The sequence below is a fragment of the Salvelinus alpinus genome, chromosome 15 (genome assembly GCF_045679555.1).
Source record: "Salvelinus alpinus chromosome 15, SLU_Salpinus.1, whole genome shotgun sequence".
Taxonomy (NCBI): Eukaryota; Metazoa; Chordata; class Actinopteri; order Salmoniformes; family Salmonidae; genus Salvelinus; species Salvelinus alpinus.
Genome location: NC_092100.1, coordinates 35,178,106 through 35,203,502, shown reverse-complemented (window position 1 = coordinate 35,203,502; position 25,397 = coordinate 35,178,106). Strand labels below are relative to the sequence as shown.

At 43.2% G+C, this 25,397-nt stretch overlaps 1 protein-coding gene across 1 annotated transcript in view; it reads right to left on the bottom strand.

Annotated features, from left to right (window-relative positions):
• Positions 1–696: 696 nt before the first annotated feature.
• LOC139539966 (semaphorin-3ab-like) overlaps positions 697–25,397 on the bottom strand; it is a 29,628-nt gene continuing 4,927 nt past the window's right edge. Inside the window, exons 3-18 of the mRNA XM_071343419.1 lie at positions 16,148–16,308; positions 14,923–14,985; positions 11,933–12,052; positions 10,950–11,040; positions 9,709–9,828; positions 9,134–9,276; positions 8,317–8,431; positions 7,835–7,904; positions 7,555–7,699; positions 7,158–7,377; positions 6,843–6,934; positions 6,647–6,688; positions 5,749–5,906; positions 4,638–4,705; positions 4,388–4,533; positions 697–4,134 (exon numbers count right to left, since the gene is read on the bottom strand). Of these exons, the coding sequence (XP_071199520.1) occupies positions 3,592–4,134; positions 4,388–4,533; positions 4,638–4,705; positions 5,749–5,906; positions 6,647–6,688; positions 6,843–6,934; positions 7,158–7,377; positions 7,555–7,699; positions 7,835–7,904; positions 8,317–8,431; positions 9,134–9,276; positions 9,709–9,828; positions 10,950–11,040; positions 11,933–12,052; positions 14,923–14,985; positions 16,148–16,308 (2,297 nt within the window). The 3' untranslated portion in view covers positions 697–3,591. The remainder of the gene's footprint in view (positions 4,135–4,387; positions 4,534–4,637; positions 4,706–5,748; positions 5,907–6,646; positions 6,689–6,842; positions 6,935–7,157; positions 7,378–7,554; positions 7,700–7,834; positions 7,905–8,316; positions 8,432–9,133; positions 9,277–9,708; positions 9,829–10,949; positions 11,041–11,932; positions 12,053–14,922; positions 14,986–16,147; positions 16,309–25,397) is intronic.

The window sequence follows — 25,397 nt, the reverse complement described above, 5'->3', positions numbered from 1 at the left end:
TAACGACACCCTCAACAACCAAATGTCTCATCTCAATGTGTTGATATTTTAAATAGATTAACATGACCAAGCCCACCGTGGATTTTAGTTTTAAAAGGGACATCTGCAGTTCAAACAACAACGAAGCGGTAATCCCGCTACAGTTTAAATAGAAATCTGAGGGCTGGGGGAGGACATTCAAATTCATAGACAGCTATGGATGCAAGGACTGAACAAGCGTGAGATTAATGTTATAGTTTTAACAAAGGCCGATATTCAATTAGATCGTGGAATTGGAAAATGCGCTATTTAAAGGTAATTTCCTATTGAGCTGACATTTACAACATTTACGGTGAATGTTGTCACCGCAAACACAGGAACCTTGACTTTAAAACGTGTATTGCGGACAAAGCCAATCAGATTGAATCCCAGTCCAAGTTTTGAGATTATACAGTATTTGTTTACAATTACATTATTTACAAACGATTGAGTAAAACAAGCTTATTTTGGGTTATGATGTGGTACAACAGTTGAACTAAGCTCATTAGGCATTTAGAAGTTATATTATTCTAGAATCAATGGGTATATACTGCATCATTAATTTAAAGTGCAACAATTTATGTACCAATTGCAGTGCCCATGACTTAGTAGCATTGTGGTAGTGTGGTAGAGTAACAGTCTCAGATATAACAAATAACAAGACAGGGTCAGTAAAACCAGGCTTTAGGAAGAGATTTTTATTAGAACAGTAGAGTACATCATCATCATCATCATCATGCCAAACACAGTCAATACAGCAGCATCGGTTTACTCCCTCATTTACACTCAGCAGTCCTGCTAGTGGTTGAAGTTGGCTGGAGATGACCGGTACAGAGAACCAGCACCTTTTATACTGAAGAATACCGGTTCTAAAATAGGAACTCTGGTATGATAAAATTAAAGTCTGAGTACTTCAGTTATGCAGTACTTTAGTGTTCTTCAAAGTATGTCAGTACTTCCAGTAATCGATTGTGTGCCTTATATTTCCTACTGAAAATAGAGTATTTACACCTCAGTAACAGGTTAACATGTACTGCCTCTAAGCTAAGAGCATACCATCAGAAACAACATGAAACATTACACAGTTATATAAACAAAGGTACACTAGAATGGCATTCACATGCAATTAGCACAGTGTCATACTGTTGGACCATAGGATTTACTCTTCAATGTGTATGTTATGTTCACAACTACATTCCAGGTTCTCTGTGTCTGTCTCTGTTGAGATATTCCAAAATGAAACACACATCCTGAAGTACATAGAAAACACATGTAAAGTACATACTGTAGTGATTCTGCTGAAAATACATAGGACAGATACACTATGCTCCTGGAAAATAACACAATATCTGTATTTTGCTGGAAGAGTATGGTACGCTATGTAGTACATTTGCAGTCTGACATGGACAAACGGACATGGACATATACGTTACATTAGTGGTATGCTAACTATTGTAATAGAAGCCTGCATGTTCCATAAAACACCAGTGGTGTTTTTTTAATGAGTGGAAAGTATTTGCTCTGTTAGTTGGTCCTGTTTGCCAGCATGTACATGTTGCATTGCATTCGGAAAGTATTCAGATCCCTTGACTTTTTCCAAATTTTGTTACGTAACAGCCTTATTCTAAAATGTATTAATTTTTTCCCTCATCAATCTACACACAGTACCCCATAATGACAAAGCTAAAACAAGGCATGAAGTCAAAGGAATTCTCCGTAGAGCTTCAAGACATGATTGTGTCGAGGCACAGATCTCGGAATGGGTACCAAAAAATGTCTGTAGCATTGAAGGTCCCTAAAAACACAGTGGTCTCCATCAATCTTAAATGGAAGAAGTTTGGAACCAGCAAGACTCTTCCTAGAGCTGGCCGCCCGGTCAAACTGAGCAATTGGGGGAGAAGAGCCTTGATCAGGGAGGTGACCATGAACCCGATGGTCACTCTGAAAGAGCTGCGTAATACCAATACTTGTTATATTTCAGTTTTTGCTTTGTCATTATGGGGTATTGTGTGTAGATTGATGAGGAAAAAAAACAATTGAAACAATTTTAGAATAAGGCTTAACAAAATGTGGAAAAAGTCAAGGGGTCTGAATACTTTCCGAATGCACTGTACATGTAGGTGTTATCATAAAGTAACAACAGGGTTATAATGATATAAAACAATAAAAAATAGATGTTACAAAATGTTTTCTGAAATAGATCAACTTATATCAAATATTTTTTTCACAATGTACATATACATATCTATAAATATGTGTGTGTTGGAAACAAGTTTTGTTTGCAAATTTAGTAATTTATTCATTTAAACAACATGTGACAGAGTCGATGCAGAGACGACAAAGTTTTAGGGTTCTATTCTATCCGAATCGAGGACGTTCAGTGTTACAACATGATTGAAATTCAAAGGCAATGTTCCCGCGTTGGCGGAGACTGCATTCACGGTAAACGCTGCATATGTCATCTCAATCAGGAATTACTTTTACATTTCTATCACGCCAACTTTAACGCTCCGCGACACAGATTGAATAGGTAAACTGGGATGCAGGGGTTTGACTGAAACATAAATTGAAGAAAATATTTCAAATAAAGTCAACTTCAACGATGTAACATATTTTATACAGGACTCTGAACAAATCAAAAAGATTAACATCAAAACATCAAAACATTTGTGTCTTGGAAGGGAGAGATTATCTATACACTGAACACAATCACTTTCAGAATCTTGTTGGATACTTTTTTAACGTACTGCTTAATTCAATTGTTTATGGTGAAACAGCATCATGTAACAAGAAACCCGCAAACCATTCCCTTTTGTACAATAATGTTTCAAAGCATATTTACATGTCTGATTTAAGTTAGAATAACATCTTTAGTTATAAATCCATGACTACTGAATTTTCAGTAGCCATGGATTTATTTTCTTGCAGTGCTCGGGCATCCTCCTCTCTCCTCAGAACTCTTCATATCTCATAGAATCTTCTCAACATCAAACCGTTGTGCTTTACATGACCTGTATATTATAATTGTCCTTGTGATACACACATAAGGTACATCCCTGCTCAGTCATGTATGTCATCAAACACTATCATCCCTTGTTCCAAGATAGTGGTTGTTAATAGAAGATACCCACTAAATCTGGGTGGACAACAACGATGAGCTATACAAAGCCATACTACTGCGGAGACAGAGCCATGTTTTCAATAGGTTATTCAATAGTAGAGAGAGCATGTAATTACATGAAGTCCAGTCCTCATGTTGGCTGACACTGTCCCTCCATGGTGCTGGGGCCACAGAGGCCAGCTGAGATAATAGAATATAATAGTACTGTATCATCCTGTGTCTCTGTGCCGTGTCACTGTAAACATGGGTGCCCACGCAGCCTACACATCGACCAGGGCGGGATATTGCCTTTGTTTCCAGTTGAGATTCTCTGTACAAAGTCAGTGTGGAACGAGTCTTTATCTCTGTATGGGGCAGAGGAGGCAGGGGAGGAGGTTCGGAGGGTGTTCGGGGACGAGGAAAGGGTACGTGGGTTGGGGGTTGGAGGGTCATGGGATTCAGTGGGTGCGAGGTCAGACGCTGCGGGGGGCTCTCTCCAGTTCGTGGGTCCGGCGGTTGCGGCCCTTCTGCCTCTCCTGCAGGTGTTTCCATTTGGCCGCCAGGCCGTGGGCGTGCACGTGGGTGTGAGCGTGCACGAGGCCCTGCTGCTGCTGCTGGTGTAGCTGGACCTGTTGGGATAGGTGTGCTTTCTGCCTCCTCTGCTTCCTCTCCCTCTTCCACACCTGCTCACAGAACTCATCCACGCTATTCAGGGTCGGGTGGTTCACTAACGACAGGAAGTCACGGTACCAAAGCTTCTGATTGGGCGATTCCCGGGCTGTGGACGTGTCCCGGGCGGTGGTGTGTGTGGTAGCGGTGTGTGCGGTGTCTTCGTCATCACGATGAATGAGATCGTCGAGGCGTTCAGTGTCGATGACCTCCAGGGTGACCTTTAGGAGCGTCTGCATGAAGCCGTGTTCTACTGCCTGGCACACATACATCCCAGAATCCTTCTTGTCCAATGTGCGGATCAGCAAGCCCTGCTCCGTACGTACAAAACGATCCTCTGATTTGATCTGCACAGAAAGGAATAATACAATGATTACTTCACTTGACTTGATTTTACTTTACATACTAAGATAAACAGTACTACATTTGATATCCATTATTTGGAGTATTTTTTACAGTACAGGATCTAGTATCTATAGTAATACAGAAATCTGTATGATGTGCTGGAATCAGTATTTCATTAATTTATGGACATCATGATTGAAATGCTATCTGGAGTTCTACAGTATGTCTAAGATTTCGTGAAAGCAGGTTTCATACGTCTTGTCTTCGGTCGTCATTGGCTTGTTGGTACTGCCAGTAGGTGACTGCTCTCTGGGACTTGGCGCTACACTCTAGGAACGTACTGCTGTTCTCCACTCCATACACCGTCTTATCCAGCACCGTGGGCTGCCCATTCAGGTTATCTACAGACACACACAAATAGTAGTGTGAACACTACATGAACTCAGAACCATTATAATGTGAATAGAGGAATACTGCATGAGGAGGTTTGTTTGTAAATACATACCTTGATGCTGCAGATCTGAACACTGGGTTAAAGGGTCTCCGTTCCTGATGTCCTGTCTCCTTGTCCTCCTGCAAAAACACATGTCAACAGTGAGTTTGTGAATGTGCACGTGCATGTGTGTGGTTCTGGATGTGCTGTGCTGGTGGTTGTGAGCCAGGCTGATAAACTAACACCAGTGAGCTTCATACCACTGTAGACCACAGGCTTAGATATAATTACAGGGTAGTTGAGACTGAGGAATTCAGACCTAATTAATCAATCACTCACTCTAACTGCTACACAGACTGAATCACACAGTCACACTCAGTCACGGATACAGAGGGGTTGGATTCCAAACACACACACACACACACACGTATTGTAAATAATGACGGAACAAACAACGGAATATCCAGAGTGAAAAACAAAACAGAGATTTATTAATTGAGAAAGAACTCGTGTCTTCTCTCACATATAATCTCTTCCCTACAGGGCTGTTTTCTCAGAGAGTATGAGAGTATTCAGAGTCTAAAAGATGTAGAAATATGAGACCTTCAGGCCAAATCTCAAATCAATAACCCAGTGGAGACTTTGAGTGGGTGGAAGGCTACAGTGCAGAACTCACTCACACACACGCACACACACACACACACACACACACACACACACACACACACACACACACACACACACACACACACACACACACACACACACACACACACATACATACATACATATACCCCCTCCTCCTATACACAGCTAGAACTGTTAACACTTTATTTCACCCTGCGTTCACCCAGACATTCTGCCTGCAGGTACGACTGACACTGGTTCTCATTGCCAGTAAACACAGTTCAGGTTATTCTTCTGTGACTCAGTGAGAAATGTGACCTGGCTACCTTCAGGGCTTTCTGGCTCCAACACAAGGTCTGCTCTATTCATCATCAGACCCACGATAACAGAAACACAGCTAGCTGACATACTGTATATCCTTAATCTGTGGACATGAACAATCCCTCCGATCTGATGTTCTCTTCTTCATAGTGTACCCACTATGTGCAGTCTTTGAATGAGAATAACACTGCTTGAAAGTTAACTATGCAATGAGTGTGTGTGCGTGTGAGCATACCTCTTGGCCATAGGAAAGTATCGTGAGCACTCGGTCCCGTCCCAGGCACAGTAAGGGTCTCTAGCCAGACAGCACTCAGCACAGGCCTTCCCGTACACCTCACAGCGATGCAAAGGCATCTGGGATACACCCAGCTCTGAGCCGAGGTACAACTGTTGCTGTGGAAACAGAGAGAAAATATTCAAAATACCTGATCAAATTGATGCATTATTTATATATTACGCATAATGGTTTATACATTTTCTCAGAGCCCTGTAGTGTTTTTACAGTAACAGAAAGGCCACATCATATTAATATTGGTGTTCGGCACCTTCTATAGCATACTAATACAGTTTTCTTCCTTCCCACGTATTAGAAACCAGTTGATTGACATCCTAACAATGGACTTCTGTCTTAGTCAGCATCGTGTTAAACTCTTATAATGAGTGTCTCTTTTCTCTCTATAAAGCCCTCAGGCTAGGTGTGTCACCCATGACATTGACAGGACACATCAAGTCTGTATTAGGAATACAATGCAATTCTATGAATAGCATAGCTTTCATTCAGTTAAATTCTTCTTCTATGGTAGTGTTCCTCTCCTCTGCAGCTCAGTGTGTGAGTTGGCGTGTTGAACCCTAGTTGGCGTTGATGAAAGCTGACTACTAGTGAGAAACACTACTCCTTCATTACATATGAATGTAGCTGACTGTATGTCAGAAAGATGATGTATCCCTATTTAGAGGCTGGATCTGTACACCTGTCATTTATGGAGCAATAACATTTGATTTGTAGCTTCACTAAGGCCATGGTTCTGTAACGTAGGAATGCCTCGTTTGTTTTCCCGTATAAATGTTTATTGTGACATCCATTTCTTGTCTGTCCTGCTCATGTCATGAGGGATATGATCAGAGTTAGTTACCTGCTTTGTAGAGAGTTTCATCACTGTAATAGCAGCTTGTTCCTGGGAGAAAATACATGAACAATTGTACAAACACATAAGCCAATTGTGATACGTTTGTGTTATCATCGTACCTTAGCTGTATGAGTAATACGTATGTACTAATGTAGTGTACATGTCCTTTTAGCTGTATACTATATCAGTGGATGTAAGCTACCCTGAACACAGTCATCTCCTCCAGTAGAATCTCCTCCAGGTCATGCCAGGACCCTCTGGGGATGGACACCACCTTCAGCACTGTCCCTATATCTACAACACACACAACATACACACATTACATTACTCAGTGTCTGTTTGTGTGTGAGTGCGTGTGATTGTGTGTATGTATGTGTGTGTGTGTGTGTGTGTGTGTGTGTGTGTGTGTGTGTGTGTGTGTGTGTGTGTGTGTGTGTGTGTGTGTGTGTGTGTGTGTGTGTGTGTGTGTGTGTGTGTGTGTGTGTGTGTGTGTGTGTGTGTATGTGTGTGTGTGTACCTGTGCCTATGAACATGACGTCGTACTGTCCGTCCTCAGCCTCCACTCTGTCCACCACTATCTGTGTGAACTGGTAGTCTGTGTCCGTCTTGACTATGATTGGTCGGTTGTTGATGGGGTAGACGGGGTTAAACATCGCCGGGTGACCTCTGGCAAATGTTATGACATCATCGGGCAAGTCCTTTGTCGAATCAAATCCACCGAACGTCTTGCTGGGGCACTGTGGATTCAAATACACCCATTACAATGTGAATCCTTACTTTCATGTCCCATTTCATTCACTAGTTTACAATACTGTATATGGTAACACTTCTGAAAGTGCTGTAAATGCTTTATGTATAGCTCCTTCAAGTAAAGTGTGCCCCTCCCCCACCCAAAGGCCCCGTCATGCCCTTACCGTTCCGGGCCGTGGGTATGGTACCCGTCCCTGGAAGGGAACCCACTGGTAGTTAGGGCCGTCCCTGTGGGCATAGGGACCTAGAAACACCCTTCTGATGTCTGCCATGCTGTACAGACACACTGCTGAACCCTTGAAGATGTTACTGAGGTAGACAGAGAGAGAGAGAGAGAGAGAGAGAGGGAGAGAGGTTAGATACACACAGCTCCAGCAAAAATCTTCAACAGGATCCATACACCTCCAATGGGAGTTTAAACAAGTGACTGACAGGTGTACGTACCTGGATGTAGTGAACACTGCATAGATAATGGGGTTCTTGGGATCCTTAGAGCTCATCAGAAACACATCCTCTGAGAACAAAAGCAACCTTGAAGTGTTAGCATCGAGAACAAATCACAAGACAGTAGCATTAGAAATATACTGCAGATGATTTTGTTTCCCCATAACATATCCACACACACTACAGCCCCTCTTCATGCCCACACAGGCACACACACATGACATATCCACACACACTACAGCCCCTCTTCATACCCACACAGGCACACACACATGACATATCCACACACACTACAGCCCCTCTTCATACCCACACAGGCACACACACATAACATATCCACACACACTACAGCCCCTCTTCATACCCACACAGGCACACACACATGACATATCCACACACACTACAGCCCCTCTTCATATCCACACAGGCACACACACATGACATAGAACACAACACATGTACAGTGGTAGTTAAACACTCACGTAGTTCGTCAAAGTGAGTGTCTATGCCGTTGAGTCCAGGTACAGAACAGACCAGTCTGGCCTTCAGGAACGTGGTCCACTTATTCACTAGACTCCTGTGGCCTCCAAAGTCATTCTGATAGAGGGAAACACACCAGAGTCCAGAATGAACCTCTCAAACATTTATTACATCCCGCCTATAAAACAACACTACAATGCTGCATTTTAGAACTATGATTGACACCCGAACAGACAACAACGGCTTAATGCAGTCTTACAGATTCTTATATTACTTTATCAAGACAAAAGTGTCTTGAGTCTGCGTTTGCGTGTTTGTTTTTCTGCACACGTCGACACAATACAGGCTCCCAGTGTGAGAAAAGAAACACATCCACACCCAGATCCACAGTGATTTATTACGCTCTATTAAGGCTGACACGCTGTATAATGAATGGATTGTGTTGAGTAGAGAAGAGCAGATTTCTCACATACTGAGAAATCAGGCTGGGAGGTTGTGCACGCTACTCGGTGGCTGAGGAGACACTAGTCTGTGCCAATACTAGCCATTATCCGAACAGTACCACCATTGTTACGTAGTCTCTCTGTAGTCTCTCTGGCTCCAGTGTCATGTATTAACCACCTCTCCCTCTCAGGTTTCCCTCAGTAAGAAGAGAGCCACACCAAACACAACACACTTCACAGCTAAATATAACCTGAGAGGAGAGAAATACCTGGTTATGAAAGCATCCGTTATGGAAAACACGCTGTCACTCATTTACTCTGTTAGAGATAGAGGAAGCTGTTTAAGTCTGAGGTCTGAGTGTGTTTGTGTGTGTACCTTGCAGAGCTGTCCGATGCGTGCTTGAGTAGCCTTCCCTGCGTGTTCCCCATCCATAGCATTCTCTCTGAAGAACAGGTAGATCTTGTCATCCTCTTGGTTGTCACTCTCTGGGATCATGTGGACACTCACAAACCTGGGGTCTACACAAAAATATATATAATTTAACAAATAATGAAATAGGGAATCCATGACTTCTTCCCCAGTAAAAACTTTAACATACTGTGTCTGCTACCACTCCCTCTCTGCAGTCATGTCAATAACACAGAGGATTTAACACTCGCTCTCCACTGTCTTCTCTGTTATCGTACTCTGAGAACAACTTTCTGTCTCAACTTCTGTCTGTTTGTCTTTTTAGATTCTGTCATTGAGACACTTTCTGCCTCAAATTAAGATGGTTTTAATCCGGCTCGTCTGCATGCCAACAGAATGTTAGCTAGCTGAGCTAAAGCCTAGGCATCCGCTTGGGGAGCTAACACAAGTCTTCAAGAATCAAGCAAGGTAACTCATCAGGCAAGCATAGTTCAATGAACTGAGAACATCAGAACTGAGAATGTTCTTTATCTCCATCTCACCGTTCAGCCAGCGAGAGTCGTGTTGCTCTGTTCTGATTGGGTGATGCTGTCCCAGCGTACGGAAAATGGCAAAGTCTCTCCCCATGAAGTCAGCTGACGTCCCAGAATACAGTTCGCCATCTGAAGGACAGAGGAGGAGGACAATATCAGATGTGTGTGTGTGTGTGTCTCATAACCTTTCATGTACAGGTGTCAAGTGTCTGTATTAGTCTGGCAGGTACATTATGGTGCCTGCAGGCTTAACAATACAGGTAGAATGTGTTGTCACAAGGAACACCTTAATCTACCAGATAACGAACCAGAACAAGGAAGAGACTCAGGGCCAGGTAGCTGGCTGCATGAAAGGAGGGAGGGGAGAGAGTGAGAGAGAGGAGGGGAGACACGAGAAAGAGGAGCGAGTGAGAGAAGGAGAGAGGAAAGAGGAGAGAGAAAGAGAGAAGGAGGGAGACAGGGGTGAGGAGAACGAGGAGAGAGAGAGGAGGAGGGAGACAGGGGTGAGAGGAGAAAGGAGAGAGAGAAAAGGAGGGAGACGGGTGAGAGAAGAAAGAGGAGAGAGAGAAGGAGGGAGACAGGGGTGAGGAGAACGAGGAGAGAGAGAGGAGGAGGGAGACAGGGGTGAGAGAAAAGGAGGGAGACGGGTGAGAGAAGAAAGAGGAGAGAGCAACAAAGGGTTCATGGGCTGGAAAATGACCATCTTTTGGTTGGGGTGATGTGATGTCATATAGTATAACTGGTTCTGGTGATGAACATGGTGAAGAAATGAAGCTGACACACACAGGTTTGCACATACACATCTACCACTCTTACAGGCTTGGAAATTAGAGTGTGTCCACTGTAGAGCACTACGAATGATGAACACTATACTGCAGGGCTGCCCAACCCTCTTCCTGGAGATCTACTGTCCTGTAGGTTTTCAGTCCAACCCTAGTTTAGCGTATCTGATTCAGCTAGTTAAGGTCTTGTTGAGCAGCTAATTAGTAGAATCAGGTGTGTTAAATTAGGGTTGGACTGAAAACCCACAGGACGGTAGATCTCCAGGAAGAGGGTTGGGCAGCCCTGCTATACTGCATATATCCAGCCCTGTCATTTATCCACTTCCTCTTAACTGTAAATATGCATAATGAATGAGTGGCGATGAGAGAAGAAGTTTAACCTCCTCTTTATGTGTGTGAAAAGTTCTGGGGTAAATTGGTGCCTTGATAAAGAAAGTTGAGTGTGTGAGTTTGTTTTGGGTCACTCACCAATGAGCATGGATGCTGTGAGCAGCTTGGGGTCATAAGGGCTCTTCCCTCGACCGTTCTCTATCTGGGGCTCCAGCCTGAACACACTGTCCTGTTTACATAAGAAATAGTTCCAAATATAGAGCATTTAGAACTCTGATTTTACCGCAAAGTCCGATTGACATCAATGCATGATGTTGGCGTCTTGGAAAATCTCTATTTTTGCAGATTTTGATATTTTACATTCTCATAGAGCTGGGCTCTCCAACTCTGTTCCTGGAGAGCTACCATCCTGTAGGTTTTCACTCCAACCCCAATCTAGCACACCTGGTTCTAATAATTAGCTGGTTGATAAGCTGAACCAGGTTAGTTACAACTGAGGTTGGACTGAAAACATACAGGAAGTTAGCTCTCCAGGAACAGGGTTGGTCACCCCTGTCATAGAGTCACTTTAACAAGTGGGCCCAGCCGGGCAGTTAAGAGCGGGGACGACTATTCTCAGAGACATTCTCCCTCTCTAATTCTCTGCAGTCTAATGAATAGGAAACACATTTATAAGCCTGACTCACTGACATTACGAAGAGGAGACAAAGAACACACGCAAATACACAGCGTTTCATTTGTAAAGTAATGAATTGAGGATGTTTTGGACGATGGAATTTTCCACCTCATTTACTGAACGAATAAAACCATTTTTCTTCAGGCCATCAGTGAATCATTACGATTCAGAGAATACCGCCACGGTTTATGGTTTTAAATCGAAAGCCAAAACCATAATCACACATTATAGTGTAGAGTTTTTGTTAATACTGTAATCTGGCTGCAGCTCATATAAGGCTTGAATCAGACAGCAAAAACCATGACATTCCCTCTTCCATGGCTTGTGTTGTCATATTGGTCAGTAAATAGTAGAACACTAGAGCTCGATTACTAGAGTAAGCAGGCTGATGGGTGGGCAGAAAGATGAAAACATGTGTGAATAGTTACAATGCAGGTTGGTATACCTCTAGTTTCTTCCCCACCTCCAGGTAGGCACAGACAGGGTGGAAGGCTCCGGTTCCACATACATACAGATGGGTCTGGTTAAATGGCTGTAACACCTTGATGAAATTAGAGCATTCACTCTGGAGATAGAAAAAGAGAGATATTTTGTATATATTTTTTAACCTTCATTTAACTAGGCAAATCAGTTAAGAACAAATTCTTATTGACAATGACGGCCTACACCGGCCAGACGCCGGGCCAATTGTGCGCCGCCCTATTGAACTCCCAATCACGGCCGGATGTGATTCAGCCTGGGTTCAAACAAGGGACTTTAGTGATGCCTCTTGCACTGAGATGCAGTGCCTTAGACCGCTGCACCACTGCATATCATGGGTACGCAGGAGATAAACAGACTATGAAAACAACTATCATACACAGAGAATAAAGCTTTCTGAAGCTGTTGGGGCAAAATCATGTCCTGTTGATTTGGATCAAAACCCAGTCCTGCCCATTTGGGTCAAAACCCAGTTTGTCCATCAGAAGTAAGCACTCCTATCCAGAGCTGATCCACTGGAGAGAGAAAAGTGTTAACCCTCTCTGGACTTAACACAACATCACATACAGTAGAGCTATGCTGGAAAACAAATATTTAGGTTGAGAGAATAAAGGGCATCTGAAATCAGAATGAAAGGCTTGTCCTGTCTGAATAATCTATTAATAATATTCCAAGAATATGCAGGGAACTACTTCAACTACATGTGAATAACAATGTTGGGGAAAGGAACAGCCCTGATTGGTTATACTGTACCAATGACATCATGCCCAGGCCAGCTGAGTGAGTGCTGTTTCTGCTGTTTCAGAGATAATCCAGACTGTTGTGCTGTGTAATAACTCAACAACTCGCTGTTCAGATTGAGGCCAGTAATCTGTCATTCTCCGTTTTTCTCTCTTTATTTAATGATCTCTATATCTCTCTCCTATATTTCTCTCTCCATCTCCCCCTCCCCATATACACTGAATGACCTCTCTCCTATCCTGACTCCTGATCAGAAAGGCTCAGGGACATGTGATGAGTATTGAAACAGCTGGGATTTTATGATGGACATCAACAGTGAGACTTTTTAATGCAGAAACATCCCTGCAACTAGCTTGCAACGCACCAGCAACCTTCCCACAACAATAAAATGTTATGAGCATTACATACTGTAACCTCATCTAAGTTTACTGTTTAGTGTAGTGAGTGTAGGGTGTCTGTCTCCATGCTGTAAAGCCTGTTTCCCGTGATCTGTCAGCACATGCCTGAGCAGGCAACAGGCCTGACCTCATATGAAAATTAATGTCATCACACTGATGGGAAAAAAGAGAAAACAGAACCACAAATAATGCATGACTAAATTGATCTGACTTTATCAACAGGAAGCAGCTCTGTTGATTGGGTATGCCTTTGTTGTCCTCCAAAGAGCTGTCTGACATTTCAGGGTGGTTTAGCTGGTTGTGCAGATGTGCAGATTTCATTATTTTTTCCCTGGCTCTGTGTATCACCCTCCTTTCTTCATAGATGTAGAGTAAATTAGAAATGTCTGCTTCTATTATTTTCTCTCTCTCATCTCTCTTTCACGGTCTTCCCTGCGGCATGTTCACAAGTGCCTTTGTTCAAGTTCATCAAAGGGCATCTGTAGTCCTGCTACCTCTCTCCCTCTCTCCTTCTCCCCTCTGCCCTCTTTTTCTTCCTCTCCTCCATGTCTCCTCTGCCCTTCACACACAAAGACCATCCTTCAGGGCTCCCCGCTCATCCCTTCCAGAATGTTTACAGAAAACACACACACAAAAGACCTGATGGCCCTTCAAATCAACCCCATAGAAACTCAGCATAGCTTGACCTTGTGCCTGTGAACTCAGTGAGGCAGACGCAGCGGAGCTATGATTTTATATTGCAGGCAACACATGGCCCCAGGCTGTGTCTGAGAGGGAAGTCAGAAGGAGATAGATGGAACTGTCTCTCTGAGTCTTTACACAATGTACTGCTTGCATTCAGACAGATATACAGGACACATATACACGACTGAGCTAGTCATGCAAGGAGGACATATGTAGCATAGAGGTGCTGCTGGTATCGACATCACTCTTCTTAGACTGAGGAAAACACACACCTAAATAATCTTGATATAGCAGTGGGAATTTCTAATGCCATATAACTGTGTAGACAGAGACCATGCTCTATATAACAAATACCCATGTCTCTACACAGCCATAGCTGATGTTACAGTAGGACACTGCTCCTGTGTTGAAAGCAGTGACTGTAAGCCCATTGGCTGTCCACTGTTAGCCCCGTATCCCAGTGGTTAGGTCAACTGTTCTATTGTTAGACCAGGGGAGAACGACTGTCCCCTCGCATTGAGAATTTCAAGTTGAAGGCTGACTGCAGTACTGCAGGCATTGTTTCCAGAAAACAGGATACCCCATTATAGCGAATCGGAAAATGACAATCTTTGTGGTCAATATTGGTAGCTATATATAAATAAATAAAAATTCAATACAATCATGGTACCAACAATTGTTTCTATTTCACCAGATGTATGTCCTTGAACTGATTACTTTAAAATCACACACAGACAAAAGATCATTTAGTTGCTATTGGTAGTCTGCAGTACCCCGGTCGGCTTTCAACTTAAGATACACTGAGCTAGCCTGCAACTTCACTTCCTAGAGTAGCTCACACTCTTCATGCAATATTTCCAAAAACATGTAGCAAGATGGTGACATGTTGATATGACACTTCCTGATCTTCAAATGTGCCACTGAGCATTCTCATAGGAAACAATGGGGTGACTTCAGTTGATTGGACTCTAGTAGATTAAGTTCATGTAATGTCTCTATCTTGGCAAGGGGATTATGATCAGATTCCGAGCTTCCTGTCCATGTGTCAACACACAGATGACATAATCCCACTGTAGTGTAAAAAGTAGTACTTCGGGAGGGAGAGATAGTGTGAGATGAGGTAACTACTCACCATTAGGTCCTTTCCTGCCCATTTACACTCGTCTCTTCTGGAGGTGGAGGCAGGCCACGGGATCTACACAGACACAGAGAGATAAGGATACTTCACTACACAATACACATAGATACAATAACCTTAATCAGCCACAAGCAATCCTAACTTCAACCAGTCCCTAACCCTAAACCCTCACCCAAGCAGCTGGTCAGCTAACAGGCCTTAATTTAGCTGAGGTGGTTCTGCCAGCAATGTTACTGCAAAATGTAGTTTTGTAGGAGGAAGCTCATATTTTATGAGATTTCATTGATGTGTATGTGTCTGCTTGCGAGCCTGTGTATGTTCACATGTTCACATGTGTATATGTGTGTGGTGGGGGTAGTGGAGTCACAATGCGATTTGTTCTCCACTTTGTTTTCGATTACGCATTATTCATCCAGGTGTGCATGGCGTGGCTAACGTGCCAGTGTGAGATCCTACACGACAGCTCAGATCTGAATTAATCATCAGCCACTTCTCTGTAGAAACCATGGAGAATGATAGAGGCCTCTATGTGCCAAAAGGCTATATTAGCATGAGCAGCGCCATTGAGAGCTTCCACCATTTTAATGTAGTCACCTTGGTGGGACTTCCAACTTTATTGGCCTATCCCTCCTAGTGACCCTGTTAGAGTCATCTTCAACCGGGTCATCAGGAGGGATCAGCCAATTGTAAAGAAGAAAATGTAATTCTTAAAAATGGAGATTGCCTCAATAGCACTGCCTATGCTGTCATGGACGTTATAATGGCACAGATACAAAGATGAGTCCTCTATCTATCTCTATGGTAGAAACAGAGTCCCTGGCTGAAACTGGCTAAGACTGACAGGGGTGAGGTAGCTACAGATGTAAGATCTTAATTTGATCACCCTGTTGCAGGATAATTTTCCTGAAATGCAGGAAATGTTAAACTTGTAGTGTATTTGAGGTTTAAAAAGGTTTCTGAAGTTTGTAATTTCCACTTTGAAATTTCAGACATGATTTTCCCTTACGAAAAATGTATCAACCCCTACAAAATTGTTCATTAACTATAATCCACATAATAATTCACATGTCCTTTTGCTGCAGGATTATTTTCCTTCTGTAGCAAACTGGCTCGAATGAAGATCCTACATCTGTATAGTCAGACAGACTACAAGCAGACTATGGTGTATATATGCAAGTGTATTGATTATAATGCGTTATAAGTGCATTGTAACTGTTACCTGTGCCATATCTCTGCTGATGTTGACTAGGTTGAAGGAGAAGATGTGGTCCTTGGCTCCCACCACCAGACGACCCTTCTCCTCGTCCAATAGGAACGTGTGGTAGGCAGAGCTATTCACCTGGCCCTCAAACGTCACCAAGTTATTGGACTCCAACATCTCTGGAGAGGAGAACAGAGAGAGCGAGTTACTTCCTATGGTATCTGATATACTCAGGTAATATTAGACTAGAGAGAAATATAGATAGTTTGAAAAAGGGAATTAGTGAAGTCTTAGCATACAGCATCTAATAGAACAGCATCTTATAGAACACATGTTGACCTGTCTCCTCAGTATAGTCATAATGTCAGAGGGGAAACATGCCATCCCCACGTGAAGACACATCCTACACTCTCCCCATAGCAGAACCCTTTGAAGAACCCTTTTTGGTTCCTGTAAAAAAAAAAAATTTTCCACAGGGTTCTACCTGCAACAAAAAAGGTATCTAATTGGAACCAAAAAGGGTTCTCCTATGGGGACAGCTGAATAACCCTTTTGGAACCCTTTTTCCTAAGAGCAGCAGGGACAGGATCTCAACTCCAAAAGCCTAGGGAGGTACCAGAAAGAGAGGGTGCTTTGGCTGAGATTTAATTAAAAAAATGTTAGTGTGTTCTCTCTTGCCCAATCACACATTTTCCCTCACACCCTCATCCCCACGCTAGTTTGTGTCCAAAAAAATGTATTCTATGAATCAGATGCAATGACCAAATGGAGGCAATGACCAAATGGTCTGGCTGGGGGAACTGACCTTGACTGGCCAGCCAAGCAGAACTGGACCACAGAACAAACTCACAGCGGAAAACAGACAATTCTCCATGCAGAATGACCAGCCTGTCTCAGAGTAGACACTGGCGAAATGACTGCAAATTGTTGTATTAAAATGTGCATCTGTACATCTGTAACAACCACCATTGAACATTCCACAAAAGTTCTCATTAGGTTTCCAGCTAATCTAATAACACAATGTATATGTACCAGTAATGTTTTCCCAGCAAACCATCATTGGTTCAGTGAACGTTCCCAGAACATTCGTTAGGTCGCTGCAAATTTTCTCATTACACAAGAACTGTCCATTTGTGGTGATGATTATAGAATGTTTGTATAAAACAATCGCCGGATGTTGCAAGAACTTTCCTACAAAATAAAACATTTAGGGAAGTTCAGCGTTACGAATGAAATTTAAAGGCAATGTTCCCGCTTTAGCAGAGACTGCATTCACGGTAAAGGCTGCATATGTCGGCTCAATCGGATGTTACCTTTAAATTTATATTGCGGAATCTGTAAAGCTGAATCATTACAGATTGCATAGATTCCTTAATCTATTATTTAAGGTTCCCAGAATATTTCATTAGGATGTGGGAACAGTCTGGTGAGAACATTGTGGGGACATCACAAAAGATATGTTCCCACAATCCAATTGTACGGATGAGTCTACATTGTTTTTTTTAGGGTGCAAAAAATATTCACCTAATTCCACACAAAAATGTCCACACAATAATATTTCTCTCTAATATGTATCTTGTCATATCCCCACAATGTTCCCACAATGTAAATAAATGTGTTAGGACATTTTTAAGAAAATAAAACGTGTTCTGGGAATTTTCTTGCAACATCAGGCAACAGTTTTTTGCAACCTAATAGAAAGATTGCAGTAATTAGCACAACTGGACAGTTGTGTTTGGAAACTCTTTTGGGAATCTCACACAACGTTCCCACAACCTAATGAGATATTCTGGGATTTTTAAAAGAACAGATTAAATGTATTCTAGGAACTTTCTTGCAATATCAGGTGAATGTTTTATACAAACGTTCTATAATCATCACCACGACTGGACAGTTTTTGTTTTATGAGAACATTTGCAGTGACCTAACGAATGATCTGGGAAACAATTTTAGTTTTAGTCTTCCTGTAGGCTCTGGTGAACCACTTCAAACCACAACAACCATTAGGTCAGTGTCAAAAAACAGCCCAGTATTGTACAATACAATATTTGCAACCTGAGGGGTGTTATTTTGACCGCCTTTCAAGATGAAACTGTAACCTTTACCTGCTGCCAAAATGTTCTCACACCTAAACCTCTCTCACACTCCATCTCTAACACCACACACACACACACACACACACACACACACACACACACACACACACACACACACACACACACACACACACACACACACACACACACACACACACACACACACACACACACACACACACACACACACACACACACACACGTACCCACCCACGTATGCACACACCATTCCTTCTCACACTCTCTCCTCACCCAATGAACCCACCAACACCCATCGCCCACACCAGCTGACCACCCATACATTTGTGTGTGGGAGGGAGAGAGGGAAAGAGAGAAGGGAGGAAAAATATAAAATGATGGAGAGGTATTGTGAATCTTGTGAATAAGTGAAAGTCAGGAGGAGGGAGAGAGAGGGAGGGACAGGGAGGGCAAGGGACAGGGAGAGAGGGGAAGAGACAGGGAAAGAGTGAAGGACAGGGAGAGAGGGGAAGGGACAGGGTGAGTGTGTGTGTGAGATAAGTGGCAATAATGAAGTAACCACAGCGTAAAGTCTCTGAGGAACTGTTGAGATGAGTGTCTGTAACACCCTGTAATTCTGGACGCCTTAGTCCCTACACTCTTCCATTTATATTTCTCTTCTCTCTCTCTCCCTCTCTCTCTGTCTCCCCACTGACCAATGTGGTTTGACGTAGGCAGTAGTGGCATACTCCCTCCTCACTTATGGCTAGAAAGCTAGGTGGAATATCTGTTGGTTCAAGATCTGTGTCTCATCTTAGAAGCACATTTCTTAACACATATGAACTACTAGCTACCTAGCTACCATGTATTACCATTGGTCTCATCTATCAGAATACATAAGATGGTTGGACAGCTCTCCAGAGGGTTGGACTCCTGAGCTTGGTAGAACAAGAGTATTTTCCCTGAAATGTTTTCGTCAAGTAGTGTTTTTCCTGAAATAGTGACAGCCATTTGTGAGTGTTCACTGGAGAAACATTAGTAATGTTCATTATGGCCATGTGTTTAATATCACTATGTGTGGGTAGAGGCATAGCTCGCTAGACTAATGGGAATGTCCTGTTGACGTAGTCCAGGTCACACCACAGTCACACATTACACTGTGTATGTTTTCAGCTCTGTGTTACACCAACCAATGATCTATAACCAACATGAAACCTCTCTATGACCCACCTGAAAGCCCTCTACAACCACTCTACAGCCAGTTGCTAGATTATATTCTAAATGTGGGATTGGTAGTAGATGTATGGTAGTAGATGTATTACTATGTGTGATAATGAAAACTTTAGCTGATGATAGGTTTCAGAGTGCTATATGCTGAATCAACACCTTATTGTGCAGTTGGTTGTTAGCTGAGGGTGTATTGCTTTGTAATACATTGAAACTTTTATTAGTGACTCGGTTCTGATTGTCACAGGCTGTATTTCTTTTTACATATTTGAAAATGTACCTCAGGAAGTGGAATTTTCAGAAACTATTGAAACTTCAACTATTGGCAGGGCAGTATCTATATCTTTATCTTTCTCTCTGTCTCTCTGTCTCTCTGTCTCTCTCTCTGGGAATAAATAAATGTGTACATCATGAATGTTTCAGCAGGGAGAATGCCTCCTATCTGAAGTGTGTTTGTATGTCAGAACCCCTGAGAGGGAGGAGCGAGAGAGGAGAAGGGAAAGGACATGGGGAGGAAAAGAGGAGAGAAGTGGACAAAGTAAAAGAAGAGAGAGATGGATATGCATGCAGTTTAAGAAAAAGGCAATGTAAGGGAAAATGTGCAAAGGAAGTAGAAAGACGAGAGTGACAGAATAAGAGGGAGGGGGAGAGATAAAGAGAAAAGGGAGAGAGAGAGACCGCCAGCTTCTAGGTAGAAACATATTCCCTCAAGTGCCCTTCATCTGCTCTGTCACAAACACACATCTCTTTTCATTGAAAGCACTCCTCTCCTACACACACCCCAGCATTACCCCACCCCCCCAAGCACACACACACATACACACACACACACACACACACACACACACACACACACACACACACACACACACACACACACACACACACACACACACACACACACACACACACACACACACACACACACACACATACACACACCCCAGCATTACCCCACCCCCCCAAGCACACACACACACATATACACACACACATATACACACACACATACACACACCCCAGCATTACCCCACCCCCCCAAGCACGCACGCACACACACACACACACACACACACACACACACACACACACACACACACACACACACACACACACACACACACACACACACACACACACACACACACACACACACACACACACACACACACACACACACACCTGAACAAACAAAGATACAGAGGTGTGAGTTACTGTAATCCTACTGTATATGCTATCCACTGTGTGAAAAGTAAGCAGCTAATTGCATAGATCCCAGCCTGCTTGTCGTATAAACAGTGGCGTGTCAGACATGTAGAGAGCCAGTCCAGGAATCACCATTTTAACACACACCACACACAGCTCAGGTGAGTGGGTGTGTTTGTGTAGGACTAGCATCCATGAAAACCATTCACCAGAGTATAGTGAGATTATAAAAAAAGTAACAGGGACAACTGCTGACATACAGACACACACATGCACGATAAAGAATATGTGGATCCACACAACAACTCTTATCTGTATCCTCCTGGTCAGAAACAACTCCTAGCCCTACTACTCATTTGCGTTCTGCATATGGGCCCATTTGGAAAGACAGACGGACAGGTGGACAACAGGTGGCCAGACAGACAATTACATGGGAAGTGGGGTCACAAGATGTCAGCTGTTAACCTTTCCCTATCCCCACTCTTCATGTTTCCTCCTTTCCCACACTCTCCATTCAACTTTCCCCCTCTCTCAGATGCAATATGCTCCACCCTCCCCACTCTATTTTATTTCAATGCACTCTCCATGTCACCCCTCACCCAAACTATCTGTTTTTGCCTCTCTTTTCTCTCTTTCCATCTCTGCCTTTCTGTTCTCCAGTCACTTCTCTTCACCTCTCTTTTCATCCTCCACCTTCCTCCCTCTCTGTCTCACACTCTCAGTTAAGACACAGCTTTATTTTATGTGAGGCCTATATAAATTAATTATTTGATCCTACATTCTCTTTTTCTCTCTCTTTCTTTGTTTGTCTCTGGGCTGGAGGGCATAGGGAGAGTTAAGTGCTGCGATAGAAAATATCAGAAGCACATCTAAGCAATAGAACATATGAGCCAGTATTGTATGGTATGGTGCCCTATATCTCAAGGCCTTGTTGTTATAGATCAGCTGACATCCACATGACTGGTTGTGTGTGTCTGCTCAGTAACAGCAGATAAAGCATCTCCTGATCATGTCAACACAGAGACTCCAAAGCCTAACCCGGACAACACTGGGCCAACTGTGCACAGCCAGGTGGGACTCCCAATCACGGCCGGATGTGACACAGCCTGGAATTGAACCAGGGTCTGTAGTGATGCCTCTAGCACTGAGATGCAGTGCCTTAGTGCCCTAAAAATTTTAATATCTTACGTTTCACTGAGTCGTGGCTGAACGATGACACGGATAAAATAGAGCTAGCGGGATTTTCCATGCACTGGCAGAACAGAGAAGAAGCTATTTGCCAATGTCTCGAGGTACTGCTCACCTGAGGTACCTTATGATAAGCTGTAGACCACACTACCTACTAAGAGAGTTCTCATATATATTATTCGTAGCCGTCCATTTACCACCACAGACAAATGCTGGCACTAAGACCGCACTCAACCAACTCTATAAGGCCATTAAGCAAACAAGAAAATGCTCATCCAGAACCGGCACTCCTAGTGGCCGGGGACTTTAATGCAGGGAAACTTAAATCAGTTATACCAGCATTTTTACCAGCATGTCACATGTGCAACCAGAGGGGAAAAAACTCTTGACCACCTTTGCTCCACACATAGATATGCATACAAAGCTCTCCCCCGCCCTGCATTTGGCAAATCTGACCATAATTCTATCCTCCTGATTCCTGCTTACAAGCAAAAACTAAAGCAGGAAGTACCAGTGATTCGCTCAATACGGAAATGGTCAGATGACGCGGATGCTACGCTACAGGACTGTTTTGATAGCACAGACTGGAATATGTTCCGAGATTCATCCAATGGCATTGAGGACTATACCATCTCAGTCATCGGCTTCATCAATAAGTGCATTGACGTCGTCGTCCCCACAGTAACCGTACGTACATATCCCAACCAGAAGCCATGGATTACAGGCAACATCTGCATCGAGCTAAAGGCTAGAGCTGCCGTTTTCAAGGAGCGAGACACTAATTCAGACACTGATTAGAAATCCTGCTATGCCCTCAGACGAACCATCAAACAAGCAAAGCGTCAACACAGGATTAAGATTGAATCCTACGACACTGGCGTTGACACTCGTCGGATGTGGCGAGGCTGTGAGCAAGAACTTTAAACAGGTCAACATTCACAAAGCCACGGGGCCAGACGGATTACCAGGATGTGTACACAAAGCTCACGTGGAACAACTGGCAAGTTTCTTCACTGAAATTTTCAACCTCTCCCTGGCCGAGTCTGTAATACCTACATGTTTCAAGCAGACCACCATACTGTAGTCCCTGTGCCCAAGGAAGCAAAGGTAACCTGCCTAATGGATTACCGCCCCGTAGCACTCGCGTCAATAGCCAAGTGCTTTGAAAGGCAGGTCATGGCTCACATCAACAGCATCCTCCCGGATACCCTTGACCCACTCTCATTTGCATACCGCTCCAACAGATCCACAGATGGCACAATCTCAATCGCACACCACACCGCCCTTTCCCACCTGGACAAAAGGAACACCTATGTGAGAATGCTTTTCATTGACTACAGCTCAGCATTCAACACCATAGTGTCCATGAAGCTCATCATTAAGCTCAGGACCCTGGGACTAAACACCTCCCTCTGCAACTGGACCCTGGACTTCCTGGCGGGCCGCCCTCAGGTGGTTAGGAAAGGCAGCAACACGTCTGCCACGCTGATCTTCAACACGGTGGCCCCTCAGGGTTGTGTACTTACTCCCCTCCTGTACTCCCTGTTCACCCACGACTGCGTGGCCAAACACGACTCCAACACCATCATTAAGTTTGCTGATGACACAACAGTTGTAGGCCTGATCACCGACAACGATGAGACAGGCTATAGGGAGGAGGTCCGAGAACTATCCGTGTGGTGCCAGGACAACAACCTCTCCCGCAATGTGAGCAAGACAAAGGAGCTGATCGTGGACTACAGGAAAAGGCCCTATTAACATCAACAGGGCTGTAGTTGAGCGGGTCGAGAGTTTCAAGTTCCTTGGTGTCCATATCACCAACAAATTATTATGGTTTAAACACACCAAGACAGTCATGAGGAGGGCACGACAAAACCTTTTCCCCCTCAGGAGACTGAAAAGATTTGGCATGGGTCCCCAGATCAAAAGTTCTACAGCTGCACCATCGAGAGCATCCTGCTCGGTTACATCACTGCCTGGTATGGAAACTGCTCGGCATCTGACCATAAGGCGCTACAGAGGGTAGTGCGTACGGCCCAGTACATCACTGGGGCCAAGCTTCCTGCCATCCTGGACCTATATAATTGGCTGTGTCAGAGGAAAGTCCATCAAATTCTCAGAGACTCCAGTCACCCAGTAATAGACTGTTTTCTCTGCTACCACACAGCAAACGGTACCGGAGCGCCAAGTCTAGGACCAAAAGGCTCCTTAACAGATTCTACCCTCAAGCCATAAGACTGCTGAGCAATTAATCAAATGGCCACCAGACTAATAACATTGACCTGCCCCAATTTGTTTTGCAAACTGCTGCTACTCGCTGTTTATTATCTATGCATAGTCATTTCACCCCTACCTACATGTACAAATTACCTCAACTAACCTGTACCCCCGCACACTGACTCGGTACCGGTACCCCCTGTATATAGCCTTGTTATTATTACTTTTTATAATTTTTTACTTTTGTTTATTTGGTCAATATTTTCTGTTGGTTAAGGGCTTGTAAGTAAGCATTTCAAGGTAAGGTCAACACTTATTGTATTTGGCGCATGTGACAAATAAAGTTTGATTTGATTAGATTTTTTAATAATAAGTTTATAATAGCATTAAGGCACCTCAAAGGTTTGTGGTATATGGCCAATATACCTTGGCTAACGGCTGTACAAAAGTACTCCGCGTAGTGTCATGCATAAGAACAGCCCTTAGCTGTGGTGTATTGGCCATATACCACACCACCTCGTGCCCTTTACTTAAATATATAACGGGGATGGCAACTAGGTTTGGCCTCCAGCCAATTTGTTCCTGAGTTTGTAGCTAGTCGGTGCGCCAGAACATAATTAACCTATTAACAAATAGCCTACTAGCTGCCCAATTCAAAGCACTACACTACACATTTAACACGTGGTTAGTGGGCTAATCAATTCATTGACAATAACATATTAATTTTGATCTGATTACATTGTTAAAACCACCTATGTATTCATGAATAGGCCTACTTACTCTATTAAAATATATTAATCTTACCTTATTTTTCCAATGCCAAACCAGTGTGTCTTGTTTGCAAATCTACTGTCGCTGTGCGCAAATAATTACATCTGAGATGTCATTATGAATCTAAGCATCGTAATTTTACCACCGCAGACACGAGGCCCGAGTCCGAGGCAGAAAGGAGGTAGGCCTCTTTAAGGAGTGCATGGTGACAGTATTGGAGGAAATAGCTATATCGACATATATATGGATAACATAATTGCATAATATTCTGTCAAACAGCTAAGCCTATACCTCTTATTTCTTAGTGATCCAACAAAACTCTCTTGCTAATTTGTCTACTCAACTTTCAGCACCGGGCGCTGTCCATATTGATTTTAGAAATAGCGACCCACAATCAAATTGTGGCTGCATCTCAAATAATATTTTTTCTAATTTATCTAATTATATCCCATTGTCTTTATCATGGACATATTCCCACTAATATTGTAATTCATCTTCACATGCTTGTTATACACTTTTTATCAAGCTGTTGGTGCCTATTTATATTTATGCCAAATCATTTGACCGCTGTAGGTTGAGAGTCTTGTTTCCTAACTTTAAAGACC